Source organism: Papilio xuthus, unplaced genomic scaffold (genome assembly GCF_000836235.2).
Source record: "Papilio xuthus unplaced genomic scaffold, Pxut_1.1 DF828142.1, whole genome shotgun sequence".
NCBI lineage: Eukaryota > Metazoa > Arthropoda > Insecta > Lepidoptera > Papilionidae > Papilio > Papilio xuthus.
The window spans coordinates 5,639,426-5,654,588 of record NW_013530507.1 but is presented as its reverse complement, the minus strand read 5'-3'; the positions used below and the strand labels follow the sequence as shown (position 1 = coordinate 5,654,588).

Sequence of the window (15,163 nt, the reverse complement as noted above, 5' to 3'; positions counted from 1 at the left end):
CCACCGAGGGGCTCGGAGCCTACTCTAAGTTAGGGAAGACTAAGCCATAGTCAAACACGCTGGCCCATTGCGGGTTGGTCTTAATATATTACAAAATTATATTTACACAAAAATGGCTCGAGATTTATTATAAAGTTCTATTGTTAGCAACGTTTAAGGGAAGCCTAAAGTTACGTTCAGAAAAAGCTCATTATATTCCTCGTCTACAGATAACAGTATTCAGGATCCAGGAGCGCGCTGAAGGTGGTGAGGTGCAGGAGTTGGATCAGGTTATCCTGACGGCGCTATTCAGAGCACAGCACCTGTCGCCCAGTGAACAGCTGTCTCTGGCACTCACATGGAACCGAGTGGACATCGCTAGATCTGAGATCTTTGTGTACGGACAGGAGTGGCCGCCTGGTGAGTTTACAGGGTGTTTTACTAATTGATTTAAGCATATACAGGATGTTTTTGTAGTAGAGATTTTATTCAATAATAAATATAATGCGTGCAGTTACTACAATGATTCCCCATTAAGTCGTAGAATTAATTAATTTCTGGCACCGCAATGCTCCAAAAGCATTTGAAATTTATAATTTTATTATAAAATTTTTATTCAAATTCAAAATTATTTCCGACTGTACCCAAATTATATTAATTTTATAAGCCGAGATCCGATGTATTTGAACCCGGAACACGTCGGTAACATGAAAAGGTTTTAATGTGCTTTTTGAAATGTGATCAAACACAGGTGCTTTTGTTTAATCGTCAGTTGCCCTTACTGTTTAATTAAAAAACTTTGTTATATTAACCATTGTAATTTGAACCTTACAAGGGTAGTAAAGAAATAAATATAAAAAAAATCATAAAAAGTTGGCATTAAAAAATTGCTATTATTTTTTTATAGGAGCACTCGACGAAGCAATGATGCAAGCATTAGAACATGATAGGATAGACTTCGTTAAGTTACTGCTAGAAAATGGCGTGTCTATGAGGAAATTCCTTACAATACCTAGGCTAGAAGAGCTTTATAATACAAAGAGCGGGCCCAGTAACACATTGAGGTACATCCTGAGAGACGTGAGACCACATTTACCTCGGGGATATGTGTACACTTTACATGATATCGGTCTTGTTATAAATAAGCTTATGGGTGGTGCATACAGGTGAGAATTTAACAATAATATTGTCTAGTTTCTTATCTTTATAATGTTAGTAATGAAATCCGACACTGTTCCCGTGTACTGGCACAACACTAGCTCTACTAAAATATCAACGTTTATGTCCACTAATAAATCTGATACTTGATTTTGTAATGAAACCGCACCATTCAAGCCAAAGGATTCTAACTAATAATGTCTAAAAATACTCATAGAATTTCTAGTCTTAAAATGAAATACATTCCTCGCACACTGTTAAAAAACTGTTCGAAGAACTATTAGCAAGCTGCCTTACCGTCGGTTTTTGAGACCTAAATCTCCGTTTAAAACATAATAAGAAACCAATTAAGTGTTATTTTGGCTGCATCAATGAATTTTGTTGCATCATTTTCTTTTAACATTTAAAAGGGGAGGCTTCCAGTGAGAAATTAAAAAAAAATTATATCCTTAATTTGTGTTGTAAAGATGCTACTACACCCGACGCAAGTTCCGTCCGATCTACGCAAAGGTGATGAACAAGAGCGTGAACGTTCACCGCAACAGCGCGTCCTTCACGCGGCACAACGCCGGCGGACTCTCGCTCATCACCGGCTTCATGCCCGTCACTTCGGAGATGGCGCTTTTCGACTATCCCTTTAATGAACTACTTGTAAGTACAAAATAACAATAAATAATTGATGATAAAGAAAGAAAAGGTAAATCAAACATCCGTAAGAACGTCGGATAAATGTACATATGTAAATCGGTAATCGAAAAACATATTGGTACCTGCAGATTGCTAATACAAAAAAAATGCAGGAATATCTTCATATTTGTAGCCACAGTGTCTGATCATATGGTGTGAAGTATCAAATTATAAGAAAAGTTACAAAAGTTAATATAACTTTTAAACAAAAAGATTTTTTTTGTATTTTTCCCCATGTAGTCATCGGTCTGTCTATACACCATCACAGTTTGATCGTCGAATTTTGGGACACGCTGTATATTAATCAACGTGTCCCAAATAAATTGCGTACAGAGTCACGGGCGACAGCTAGTGAAACATAACGTCGCCAGAACGTTGATTTTCGCATATGTTTGTTCGTTTTACATCTTGCCTCTCCTACTATCAAGATTTAAAAAACTGAAAAGGGCAATACCTGTATCGTTAATTTGCTCACAATAACTCAATTTGGTGTAGATGTGGGCAGTATTAACTAAGAGGCATCAGATGGCACTACTTATGTGGACACACGGAGAGGAGGCTCTCGCGAAGTCTTTAGTGGCATGCAAACTGTACAAGGCGATGGCGCACGAAGCAGCCGAAGATGACATGGAGACTGAGGTCTATGAGGAACTTAGGCATTATGGAAAAGAGTTTGAAACTAAAGGTATTTATGAACTTTTTCTTTTTAAACTATCAAGCTAATAATAACTACAAATGTAGAAGAAAGTATGGATGGATTGTACGAAAGAGGATATGTGTAAGAAGGAAGTGAATTCAGATAGCTGATAGAGATGTGTGGAGGAGTAGTAAAAGGACAGGCTAATGATGGGGCTGATAACCACCAGAATTGTATCTATAAATTAAATTATTTTAAACTTATACTACAGTATTTTTTTTTAACTTTAACTCATGAATAATAAAGACGTGCCAAACAATAAAATCTTTAATTAATTTCGCGAAAGATTTTCATAGTAAAGTAGGATTAAGAAAATGAGCAATCACAAAAGTTATTTTCATATAATACTGATATAAGTTTAATCTAGAAACTAATTTAAAAACATTATATTGTTTTTAATTTCACAATTACGTAAACAACTTTATAACAAAAAGTACATATGATAAATTTGATCGCAGCGTTAGAATTACTGGACTATTGTTATCGACAAGATGACGATCAGGCACAACAATTGTTGACATGCGAACTACAAAACTGGTCAGGTCAGACTTGTCTCAGTCTAGCCGTGGCCGCCAACCACCGGGCATTACTCGCCCATCCTTGCTCCCAAATCATCCTCGCTGACCTCTGGATGGGAGGACTTAGAACAAGAAAAAACACCAACCTTAAGGTAAAGAACTTTCTTACCTTTAATTTCTACTCTTTCTTCACCTTAATGCACAGACTTGTCAACAATGGCACGTCGTAGAGGTAATTAGAAATTAACGTTACGATGAATCTCCATTGTTGTGCACAAATATTTTAAAATATTGCCATCTCTTTCATTGTCTTTTGGGAAATAGAGATAGCAATATTGTTCTTGTTTAAGTCACGGCATTTGAGATTCACATTCTAACGATCGTTATTCGTTAAAATATAGATGTCCTGTATCTATGAGCTTCAAAATAAAGACGCATGCGATGCATTCCTTGATGATGTCGACTTTTCTGTTAGATTTTCTTTTAAAACCCTTAATTCCAATATTTTTGTTTGTAGAATCATTTAGTCTTCATATACGCAATGTCTTCATAAATTATGCTTATTTAAAATCTTCATTTAACTCAAATAATTAAGCTTCTACTACCAAATAGTGAAATCCATTCTTTTTAATAGAACTTTTAATAAATATTTAATGATTAAAAATATATCAATATGTTTAACAATTTATGTTTTCTTTGAGAAAAACATCTTAGCGAAATAATGAGATGCAGTCAAGAACAGAAGAGTCGACGTCAGAGATTTGGATTAGCTAAACGTAGCATGTTAGGCTTAAAGTCAAAGTGAATTAGTTAGCATCGAAGCAGCGTTTCGTTTGCCACATCGGCTTTGTCCGTCATGTCTGAAGGTAATTCTGAGCCTGCTGTTTCCGCTGTACATTCTTCACCTGGAGTTCAAGTCCAAGGAGGAACTCCAGCTGATGCCACAAACTGAAGAGGAGCATTTGGAGAATGAGAGTATGGAAGACGATAGAAGCACTAAGGATCCGAATGATGCTGAGGTAAAGTTTTGTGTTTAGTTGCTTCCCATATGCTTTACACGCGGGTGTCGGTCGGTAACACTTTTAAATTGGACAGTATACTAACAATGTTCAATCCATACACAAACACGGCACTGAACACAAGTAAGAGAATTAATTGCGTGCAAATGTATATATATGTAAATAAAATAAAAAAAGTAAATCTTGAAACAAATGACACTGTTATCTATATATAAAAATCAATTGCTGTTCGTTAGTCTCGCTAAAACATGAGAACAACTGAACGGATTTATCTTATCTTGGTCTTAAAATGTTCATGAAGGTCTAGGGAAAGTTTAAAAGGTGAGATAAATGGTTTAAAACTAATTAGGTTTTATTATTCCACGCGAACGGAGTTGCGGGAAAAGCTAGTATCTTATAAAATGATTTCTAAGACAGATATAAAGGCTGTTTAGATCATTTATTATAAGTCAATAACACTTTTGTTTATTTAATATAACAACATTAATCATTTGTATTACGATCTAAAAGATTTTTTAAATATTTGATTCTCAAATATAAAATAGAAGTATTCAACTTATCATGTTAATAATCTGACAGTATTTTGTTATCGTAAATTAAAAGTATTGTAATTGCTCGTCTGAATGACGGCCATGTTTTTTTCTGACATTCGGGTGATCGTAAAGACAATGTAACAGCGGTGTTTTTGAAAAAGTTTTTGTTTACAATTCTAAAAGAAGTATATGAGTTAAAGAAGGCTATGGTTTATTTAAAAAAGTATTCTCCGACTGTGACTTCCACATTTGGCTGTATAAGATAAATCTATAAGTAAATATGATATTACGTATGTAGGTGGGCGTCGTGAAACGGCGTACGCTTTCTATTAAGAAGATAATACCTCCTGGCCAGCAGGGTAAAGTTACCAAGGTACACGATGGACTTACTCAATGTACCAACACACCGCACATCGTTCAAATGCTTCACACTTTCCGACAAAGATTTTATTTAGCTTTTTATACTTATAATCTAATAAGAAAGTATTCTTTGATGTAACATGTTGATGAATTGTGAACAAATTTATGTTACAACTCGACTCAAATTGTAACAAATAATGGGCTAGAAACCACTTGAAAGAATTTGTGTTATTTTACTGTTGATTTTAAAAATCTTTTTTTTTACTTAAGATTTTGCGATTATTATAAATTTTTTTATCAAACGCATTTCGTTATGATATTTACTTCTGTTTCTTAAAACACTGTTATTGTTTTATAACTTGGTTAAAAATGATTTGCGTATAATTTCATTTTATGCTTATATTTGTTGTCAAATAAATCTTTATATATACTCTACACTTCAGCAAAATTGTGTTTGGTTAACACACACACACACAGAGAACTGGTGTTGCAAGCTATTCGTCTACAGCTTTTTATATCTTTAGACTTTTAAATTTTATATGTTCCTTCTATATTTATAACTCTCTATTCGTTTGTGTATCACGTTGTGACGTCATCACTGTTTTTTTTTATTCAAAAAATATTTTAGTGTACTTATTTCTTAAAGAAGAAATTTTTTAATAGTTAATTTATTATTTATTAGTGATACATAAACTGCTTTAAAATGGTCGTTTACAGCAAATCGATATTTTAATTTAATTTCTCAATCGATTATTTTCCAGATTATTCTTCGCTGCTTCATTTAATCAGCTTAATGCTGCTTGATTTTAAGTTTCAAAATTTAATAAACGCTTATGTGGAATTATTTTAATAAATTACTTAATTTCCAAATTTTAATGAAAATTTCTAATGCATTTCATCAATTTAATAACAACGAATCTTAAATGTTAACATCTGTTTTACGAAGTATTGCTATCCTTTTCTTACTTGTTGTAATAAACCGAGATAGCAGTACTATTCGTAATAATCACGTCATTTGAAATTCACTAACAAGCTCATCTAATCATTAAACAAGGCTTTTCTTCTGCCTTCTGATTTATCTTCTTTACCCTTTGAACATTTGTGATAACGTTTCTACGATTTTGTCTGGACTCAAGCAGGCGTTGATTGGCTCAGGGGCCGAATGCGAGACCCGTGTCGATCAGAATGGAAAAGTTGGTAAAATAGGCTGGGAGCCGTCGTATAGAGAACTGCCCGAGTACCACGCGCCTGAGGACAAGAGAATGAGACCGCTGCGCCTCAGAAAGAAGATATATGAATTCTTTACAGCGCCCATTACGAAGTTTTGGGCTGACTCGGTAAGTTTATATTCTAACCACAACATGCCTGTAATTTATTGACAATAGTAGAAATTTATTATTGTACATGGCAATACTGATTGACGCGCCAAACAAAGTTTCTGTCAAACTTAACATTTTTGTCAAATTATTTTATAGTATACGGGTTTGGTTGAAGAGATATCGATTAAAATGATACAACTAGTGAAAAAAGACATTGTGTTTAAAATACTTTTTTCAATATAAACCATGAAAAATTCCTCCCCCAATATAAGCAGTAATTATCACACCTTATCTGTAGGGTTGGCCTTAATTAAATTAAAAAGTAGGCCACTGTTAGGTTGTTTACTGAGGGTCGGTTATTACAATGTAAAGTTCACGTCATTTACCGCACATTTTACATTAGGAAAGGGGGGCGTAAAACGTTGGAGGTCATTACACAAACGATTATATTTGCTACTAACGATAACACTCACGACCAATTATCCCCTTTTTATGTTATTACTAAGTCTAATTTATAACTTTTTTGTGACAGTTTTCATGTTATCATACAGATTAAGTTCCAATTTGTATATGACCTTTATTTTTTCAGTGTTATTATACTTTTACATTATGTATTTGATAAATCTGTTGCATTATAATGCAGGTATACGTATAATTTTTATACCATGTTACTATGCGATTTCCCAAGTGTAAATTAGTATCAAAGTGCATTGAGGCCTATTCCTCCTATTCGTTTGCGAATAGGAGCATAAACAGAAAAAATTATTCACAAAGTGACGTGTATAACCGTTTGCCAACAAAAAATGTGAATCTTCTATATTTCCTCTGACCAAATTGTGCAATGTTAAAACAATATTTGTTGTTACAGATTGCCTACATTCTGTTCCTTTTGATGTTCACGTATACAGTATTAGTCAAGATGAATCTGACACCGTCTTGGCCGGAGATTTACTCCATATGTTATATATTAACGTTCTTATGTGAGAAGATAAGAGAAATTATTACGTCCGAACCAGTTGCTATTAGGTAATTATAATAACTTTAATTCAGCAGTCATGTTATAGAAAGCATTCGAATTCATTGTTATTTTCAAAAGATAGAAATTAATTTTTCAAAATTTTAATGTAATTTTCAATAAATGGAAATTCATTTTCAAAAATTTTAATGTAATTTTTAAAAGATGGAAATTCATTTTCAAAAATCGAATTACCATTTTGAAATGTAAATAATTGAAAAACTCTACTATTTCATTATGTTGTACATTTAGACATAAGTTCAGCGTGTGGGCGTGGAATATGTGGAACATGTATGACGCGGGTTTCATCATCTTCTTCCTGGTGGGGCTCGCGTTGCGGCTGCGCGCCAGCTCTATGGACGTTGGCCGCGTCATTTACTGCGTCGACATCATTTACTGGTATCTTAGGATACTCAATATATTGGGGGTTAATAAATATTTAGGTGAGTCTTTAAAATGTTTTATAATGTTACTTTCATATCCAGCAAATTAAGAGAAAACGAAGATTTATTTATTTAGTACAACTTTGCCGATAGTTAGCGATAAACATATTTGTTATAACAAAACGTTTTTCTGTATTAATATACTACTACATATCTGACAAAGTTTACTATATTATTTTAACAAACTTGATAGAAACTTGTCTAAAGTTATGAACCTCTAACAATAACGAAAACTCAATATTTACATAGGCTACATATTATAACGGAAGCCAAAACAAAATTGTTACTTCTTAACTTTCATTAAGTAATCAAATAATCTTTAACGATGCTACCTAGTTTTACCATAACTCTTAAAATATAATATATACATATAATACGTTTCCTACGCTCCAACAAACTGTTGCGGACTGCTTGAAACTACTTCTGCAGACTACTTAAAGTCGAACGTATGTTGGCGTTAATGAAGAGTTTCCCTTGTAGGTCCACTGGTAACGATGATGGGTAAAATGGTAAAGAATATGATATACTTCGTGGTGCTACTGCTTGTTGTACTGATGTCATTCGGCGTCGCGCGCCAGGCGATACTCTACCCGGACAAAGAAGCTAGTTTGTATTTGATTAGAGAAGTAAGTATCATTCTTACGTTGTTAATTAGATGATAAATTAAATTAAGAACTAAACAATTTGCAGGCGAATTTTCATTTCGTGCCTTCGCACAATAGTCAACATTACACCAATCTGTGTATTCGATTGAAATAAATTCTAGCCGCATGTCTTTTAGTTAGAATAAATCCATTTGTTCAGAATAACTAACACCATTCAGTTCAAGTTTTAAATCTTTCCACACTAACAAAATACTTGCAGGTATTCTTCCAACCTTACTTCATGTTATACGGAGAGGTGTTTGCCGAGCAAATGGCACCTCCATGTGGGTTACCAGGGCTGGAGAAGTGTCGTGTCGGGCACTGGGTGCCGCCGGTCGTTATGAGCGTGTATCTCCTCATCGCGAACATTTTGCTTGTCAACCTTCTTATTGCCGTTTTCAATAACATCTTCATTGAAGTCAACGGAGTGTCGCACCAGGTTTGCGACTGCAATTACGTAGCGTCGATGTTGCACATGTTTCGTAGCTTGTATGTCTGCAAGGGAACACTAATTTATTTCTATTTAATCGTCGACTTTTATCGCTTTCGTATTTTCCACATCCAGCCTGTTGCGAGATTTGATTATATTGTAGTTTAGGGTTACATCATTTTGTAGTTTATATTTCTGTAGATTCAATACGTTAAGTAGTTATTAAGTAATACGTTTGTTAGTTTTTAGTTTTACTATAATTTGCGATACAATTTAATTCTGTTTTATTTGCGTCATTGTTTGTAGATTTTCTTTCAACCGTACTTCATGTTGTACGGTGAAGTATTCGCGAGTGACATCGACCCGGAGTGCGGTATGGACATTTATGACCCGAAGTGCGTCACTGGGCGCTGGATCACGCCTATCGCAATGACAATCTACCTCCTTGTGGCGAATATTTTGCTCATAAACCTCCTCATTGCGGTCTTTAACAATATATTTAATGAAGTCAATGAAGTCTCGCATCAGGTTTTCTTTTTGTTTTTTTTATTTTATTTGCGCTTTTAGTTCCGAAATTGATTGTACCTACATAAGTTTTTCTATCTTATTTTGTTTTCGCTAATTTTGACTTATTTCGATTTCGGAACTAGCTTTGTTAAAAAGTTAGTTTTGTTTATTGATTTTTACGTCACCCAAACTTTATTTTAGTAGGACTTGTACTAACTGTTTTACTTATTTATATATATTTAAATCAATAATAGATAAGAAAATAATATTTATTTATTATAATAAAAACAATCTTTCTCGTTCAACAGTTATTAATATTTTATTAACAGTTTGTTGAACAGAAAATGCCCCTCGGGACCTTTCAGTATTTGGAAATTGATTGCTTCCTAAATAATACGAGGAAGTATCCTTCCTGGTCGCAATATGAATTAATAACAACATAATATCGCTTTTGTTCGTGAAGTAACATTAACTTTTCTAACATTAACTTTTGTATCAAATTTTTAAGAAATCTTATTTTTAATTATTTCCAATCAAAATGTGAATTATTTCTAATCTTAATTGATTTTGAAATAAAATATCGTAGCAGTAGTAAATTTTACTTTTCAATTTTTTTAATGATAAAAAATATTCTCATGACCATGTCAAATTAAAAAAAATTGTGCATTAGGAGTTAGTCTCATGATCAAAACAGGTAATTAAGTATATCTCGGCAGGTATGGATGTTCCAAAGATTCACTGTGGTGATGGAATACGAACAGAAACCAGTATTACCACCTCCACTTATTATATTTTGCCACATCTACGCGACTTGCAAATGGGTGACAAGGAACGTATCTCATAAAAGGTTCCAGTACGACAATGGTCTCAAATTGTTCTTGGAGAAAGAAGATATGGAAAGATTATATGATTTTGAAGAGGAATGTGTCGAAGGTTATTTTAGGGAGCAGGTAAATCATTTCTTCATAATTCACTATCGATATAATTTTTTTTAACATATCTGTCGTACATAATTTTTAATTTCGTAGCTAGTAACAATAGCAATTTGATTATTTCAGGAAGTTAAATTATCAAACTCAATAGAAGAAAGAGTGAGAAATACAACAGACAGAGTAGAACATATCACTACGAAAATGGAAGACTTAAATCAAAAAGCTAACTGTCAAATACAATCCGTGCAGGTGCGCGTTTTAATTTTATGATTTTTCTTAATTGAACCGCTTTTAGCATGGCATTACATATCTCTGTTTCAACTTTATGTCATTCATTTTTAGAGTGTGGAGTTTAGGTTAAGAAAGTTGGAAGATGTCGCCGAGCAAACAATGAACCATCTGGCGGTAATACATCGGTTCATGGCGACCCATCCGTCTTTAGTTAATCGAGGATCGACGGACACATTAGGCCCACCACCACCAACTTTCCAGGCAGGAGGAGCCAGGCTAAGAACAGCTAGTGACAGATCTGAGGTAAGATCTGATTATATTAATCATTAAAATGTTGAAAATATTAAATTTTGGAAAAAAAAGTTTTCATGTTTAAATGTACGAGTTGTCCCTTGTCAGTTGTACACAAATTCATTAATTGCTATGATTACAGCATGTCATATAACATTGATGTTGTAGAGCAACATTCATTATAATGTTTATTTCACTAATATGTTGAATGTTACAAAAAAATCAATGTTGAAATCATTGTATTGTATTGAAATATGTATAAGAAATCGTTGCAGCTGTTTATTTTGTTTAGCTTCCAGTTTTTATTGACTTTATTTCATTTTAACAGATAACTTCAAAATTAAAAACAATTAAAGATTTAAAAAATATTAAAATTAAATTTCCAATTTTGAAATTAAAAAATGGAAAACATTTCAACTTTTGAATATTTAAATTTGGAAAAAAATTAACGCGTTCGAAATGAAGTCAGTAAAACTATTCCCTGCTATTTGTTGTTTGCTATACATAATCCCGCACACTCGTGTCTGTTCTGACGTCACTGGGCGGTGACGCAGGTGCTGTCAGACAGCGACACGGGCGCAGCGCGGTTCGCCGTCCGCCCCGTGCAGGAGGAGGACGAGCAAGCCTCGCAGCCCTCGGACGTAAGCCCTCCAACACATTATGATTAGTCTCACCGCCCTGAAACACACCTATACCTACATTCCATACAGAAATTGAAAAAACTTACGACCACAACATTTCTTTGTATGTTTGATTACTTTAAGCAACATTCAAGCGTTTTTATTTAAATACCAAGGGCGGTGAAACTCTTAGTTCCCAAATTGGCAAGTCAAATTAGAATTGTTAGCTAATAAACTAGTTAATACTATTTCAAAATCTTTTTTACTTAACAATAAAACTCAAATTAATGTCGTGAGACAGCACCACAAGTTTAAGGAGCTGACTGTACACATTAGTCAATTTCAAAATACGTGCCCACATCAAAACCATTAGCTTTACGTTAATTTTATTTTGCGCACAGCTAAAACAATTATTTCATACGTAGTCCTGAAATTAGTACCATGCAAATTATTTAAAGAACAAATAGTAGGATTTCAAATAAATTCAATTCTCTTGCGAAATGATTTGGGCGTCGTATTCAAATTCAGAAATATAAGAACGGTTAATTTTATTGTTTAGCTTTGGATGTGATTGTTTTGTTTAATTTTTCAAATGAAAAGGTTCATATGTAATCCTTTATTTACATTTGCTTTTCATCATCCAATGTTGTTAATGTACATATCAGTGCCATTGTTGTCTTATTGTGCTACTGTTTATTGTCTACATAAAACATATTTCTTACTGTTTAACATATAATTACATTAATTACCATCTTCTGTTGAACAAATAATTTGAACGATCAAATAAAAGTTTTAAGTGAAGGACATACCTTCAATCACACTAGGCAATTCTTTTAATTCGAAGGATTTTTCTCAAGACTAAAATAGTTTTTTGCAGGTTAAATCAAGTTCATATGTATATCTAACATAATATCTTATAAATATGTAGTTAAATTGTTAGTTATAAAATTAGATTAGAACCTCAACCTACTTTCGAAATATCTAAATCAATTTTGTGATCGACTGCATTTTGTAAAGGACGAACTACCCCAATCGGGACCGGACGCGACAGCGGAGAAAGAACAAGAAGCGGACTCAATATCAACATCGTCAGCTGGCAGTGTGGCTGGGCCTGACGTCACCGTGATCAGACCCACCGTGTCCGCAACTCCAGCCAGACAAAGGTCCTCGGATAGCAATCGAACTGAGCCCAGCGATGAAAAGAAAAGTAAGTGCAAAAAGCAGGAAAAAAGTTTTCCACTTTTTAATGATTTTTATAATCTTGTATGAAATCCAACAATTTAATGCATTTATAATAATTTAGTATTTAATCATGAAATGATAAATTAGACAAACCTTTGATGTTCTACATGATATTCAACATAAAAAAGAACTTTTAAAACTACTTCTATTTATGACCATTTTTTTTTTAAGAACAAAACCGTATTATCAGCTATTTTACTAATGTATGTCAATCTATGAACTACAATTTGTATTAACACAATAGTAAAATTACGACAATCATGAATTTTATTACAGCAGTACCGTCAACGAATGACGATGCATTCTTACCAGAAGTGCGGGAAGTACCAACAGAGATAAGCAATCTTCGCCCCAGAACAACTTCAGCTGGAACACGACGCACAGCAAACACCAGACGGTATGTATCAAAATATTTTGCTATGAATTGCTTCAGCTAGGGGAACAGATTCCGCACAATAGTAAAATACATCATTTAGATTTGTTATTGGTTGCTAAAATTACATTTATTTGGCGATCAAATAGAAAAATTTCGTAGGATTTTATAATGTTTAAGACACAGAAATTGCTAAATATTGAAACACTAGCATATCTTGCAAAAGCAAAGGTTGTGTAATTGCTAAATACAAAAATTTAAATTACCCAATAATTCATTTAGGCAGTTACTTGCATGTCATGTTTTGTTATCCATTTAAAATGTCCTAATTTTCCATTATAAAATTGGCAAAAGTATTGATTAAAATTTTGGAAATTTTCATCATCACGATTGTTTTTAATTTCATATATTTTTTGTTACTTTCTGGCATCTGTTAGGAGACGGTTGTGGAAACAGTAAGTCAAATAGACTCAATTGGTGATTCGCTTAGCTTGTACATTTGGCGATGTTTAAAGTAGCTAGATCTAGCATTTGTTTAAATGTCACCACTGTATTACAGCTGAAATTCACGCTTTACTATTAATATGATTATTTTTAACATGTACGCCATTTTGATTTTTAATTCGTGGAAATATATATGTATTAATTCTATGTATTCAGTTGATTTCGCATTTGTGTGCGTAATTTAAACGCATAATGTCATATTATGTATGTATTTACATATTCATGTCATGAACCACAATTTTTGATGTAATAACTCTGTTATCGTACTTTTCTGTTGATGTATGGTTGTCATCAAATCACTTCTTGTCTTCAACAGTTAACACACTATTTGATTTATTTCAGTATTATAACACTTTAATCTATTACGAAACTAAAGCACAATCACGTTGTATTTTATTCTTAACAAATTTTGTATGGTATTTTATAAACTGTTAAGACAGTTAATTTTAATTAACTTAAACTTTTGATCTATTTGTCATGAAACTTTTATCGTTTAATTATTAATATTTATCAAGACATGATTTCCAATTTTAAAATGTAATACTTAATTTATCTCAGTTGTAGTTTTATTAGTTTATTATAAAAACCTAAAAGTAGGTTAGACAATATTTCAACAGAGAACTTACAACAAATTGTTTTCAGTGCCGTCTTAACCCAACGGAACTTGTGACGCGCCAGTCCGTTTATGGCACGCGGGCGCAAAATATGGTTAAGACGGCTGTATCATTTACAAAATGTTTGAACAAAGCATTGTGTTGGCAGACGTTCGGAAGGTGGCAATGACTGTGGTGTGGGTGGCCACCATTCCGCGCAACACCTGGCTCCCCGGAGGCAGCACAGTCAGACACACTCGGAGCCCGATAACTCCGCAGTAGATGCTTGTTCTCTACATAATTCTGTTACTGGTAAGACAAATTAAAATGCAATAACTCCTTGATTGTTTCCATTGATAATCTGATTGTGAAAGTTGTAGTATTATGTCTAGATTAGTTTATCAAAACAAATGATAAAGAAAGGGCAAAACAATGCAACAGCGATCACGAGGGTCAATTTCGATTATCACTTTGGGCTTTGTATTAACAGGTCGTCAGTCAGGTTGGGAGGCGACAGGCGGGGGCATGTCGTCAGGACGCACGCGGGTCGGTGGTGCTCCTCGCTCCCTGCTCCTCGCCATGCACGAGTACACCAGCATTACAGATGAGTTGGAGACCGTCTACGGCTTGTTCTCGCCTCCTCATACACCAAGGTCAGTTTTATTGAATTTATTAGTCTTTCTTCTAGTGTGTATTATAGGATTGTTTTTTTTAATCATATGAGTTTTGAAAGGAAAACTTCAAGGGAAACTCTATGCAATTATTCAAAGAGACGTACAGTCTCTTGTCCCCGATGCTTATTCTGACTTTCACTTTATGTACTTCGTATTAACAAAGGACTCCCATAACGTCCCGTCTCCTGTCACCTGCGCGCGCTGCGTCCCCCTCCTTGCGGCGGCGGCACGCCAGCGAGATGTCCAATCCGGAGTTCGCACTCTTTATGGAGAAGGAACATCTCCGCGGTGCCGAGGAAGACGACTACATCATCATGGAGAACCTTATACAGCGCCGGTAAGTACTACGTATTTATTTGATATAAATAACACTGAAGACCATATATGTCTTTAT

The 15,163-nt window shown here is 33.9% G+C and overlaps 1 protein-coding gene across 11 annotated transcripts in view; it reads left to right on the top strand.

Moving 5' to 3' along the window:
* Window positions 1–15,163, top strand: part of Trpm (transient receptor potential cation channel, subfamily M) — a 125,411-nt gene that overhangs the window by 108,214 nt on the left and 2,034 nt on the right. For 6 of the 11 annotated variants that reach the window (XM_013307090.1, XM_013307087.1, XM_013307081.1 and 3 more), the window contains 21 exons: window positions 210–399; window positions 887–1,145; window positions 1,605–1,788; window positions 2,320–2,509; window positions 2,980–3,191; window positions 3,906–4,058; window positions 6,088–6,288; window positions 7,139–7,296; window positions 7,538–7,728; window positions 8,209–8,354; window positions 9,109–9,330; window positions 10,026–10,259; window positions 10,368–10,490; window positions 10,584–10,775; window positions 11,318–11,404; window positions 12,401–12,590; window positions 12,902–13,022; window positions 13,436–13,453; window positions 14,265–14,407; window positions 14,586–14,748; window positions 14,933–15,106. In XM_013307090.1, coding sequence (XP_013162544.1) covers window positions 210–399; window positions 887–1,145; window positions 1,605–1,788; window positions 2,320–2,509; window positions 2,980–3,191; window positions 3,906–4,058; window positions 6,088–6,288; window positions 7,139–7,296; window positions 7,538–7,728; window positions 8,209–8,354; window positions 9,109–9,330; window positions 10,026–10,259; window positions 10,368–10,490; window positions 10,584–10,775; window positions 11,318–11,404; window positions 12,401–12,590; window positions 12,902–13,022; window positions 13,436–13,453; window positions 14,265–14,407; window positions 14,586–14,748; window positions 14,933–15,106 — 3,551 coding nt within the window. Of the gene's footprint in view, window positions 1–209; window positions 400–886; window positions 1,146–1,604; window positions 1,789–2,319; window positions 2,510–2,979; window positions 3,192–3,905; window positions 4,059–6,087; window positions 6,289–7,138; window positions 7,297–7,537; window positions 7,729–8,208; window positions 8,355–8,592; window positions 8,812–9,108; window positions 9,331–10,025; window positions 10,260–10,367; window positions 10,491–10,583; window positions 10,776–11,317; window positions 11,405–12,400; window positions 12,591–12,901; window positions 13,023–13,435; window positions 13,454–14,264; window positions 14,408–14,585; window positions 14,749–14,932; window positions 15,107–15,163 lie in introns of all 11 variants that reach the window. The other 5 variants (XM_013307083.1, XM_013307085.1, XM_013307082.1 and 2 more) reach the window with 5 other exon arrangements.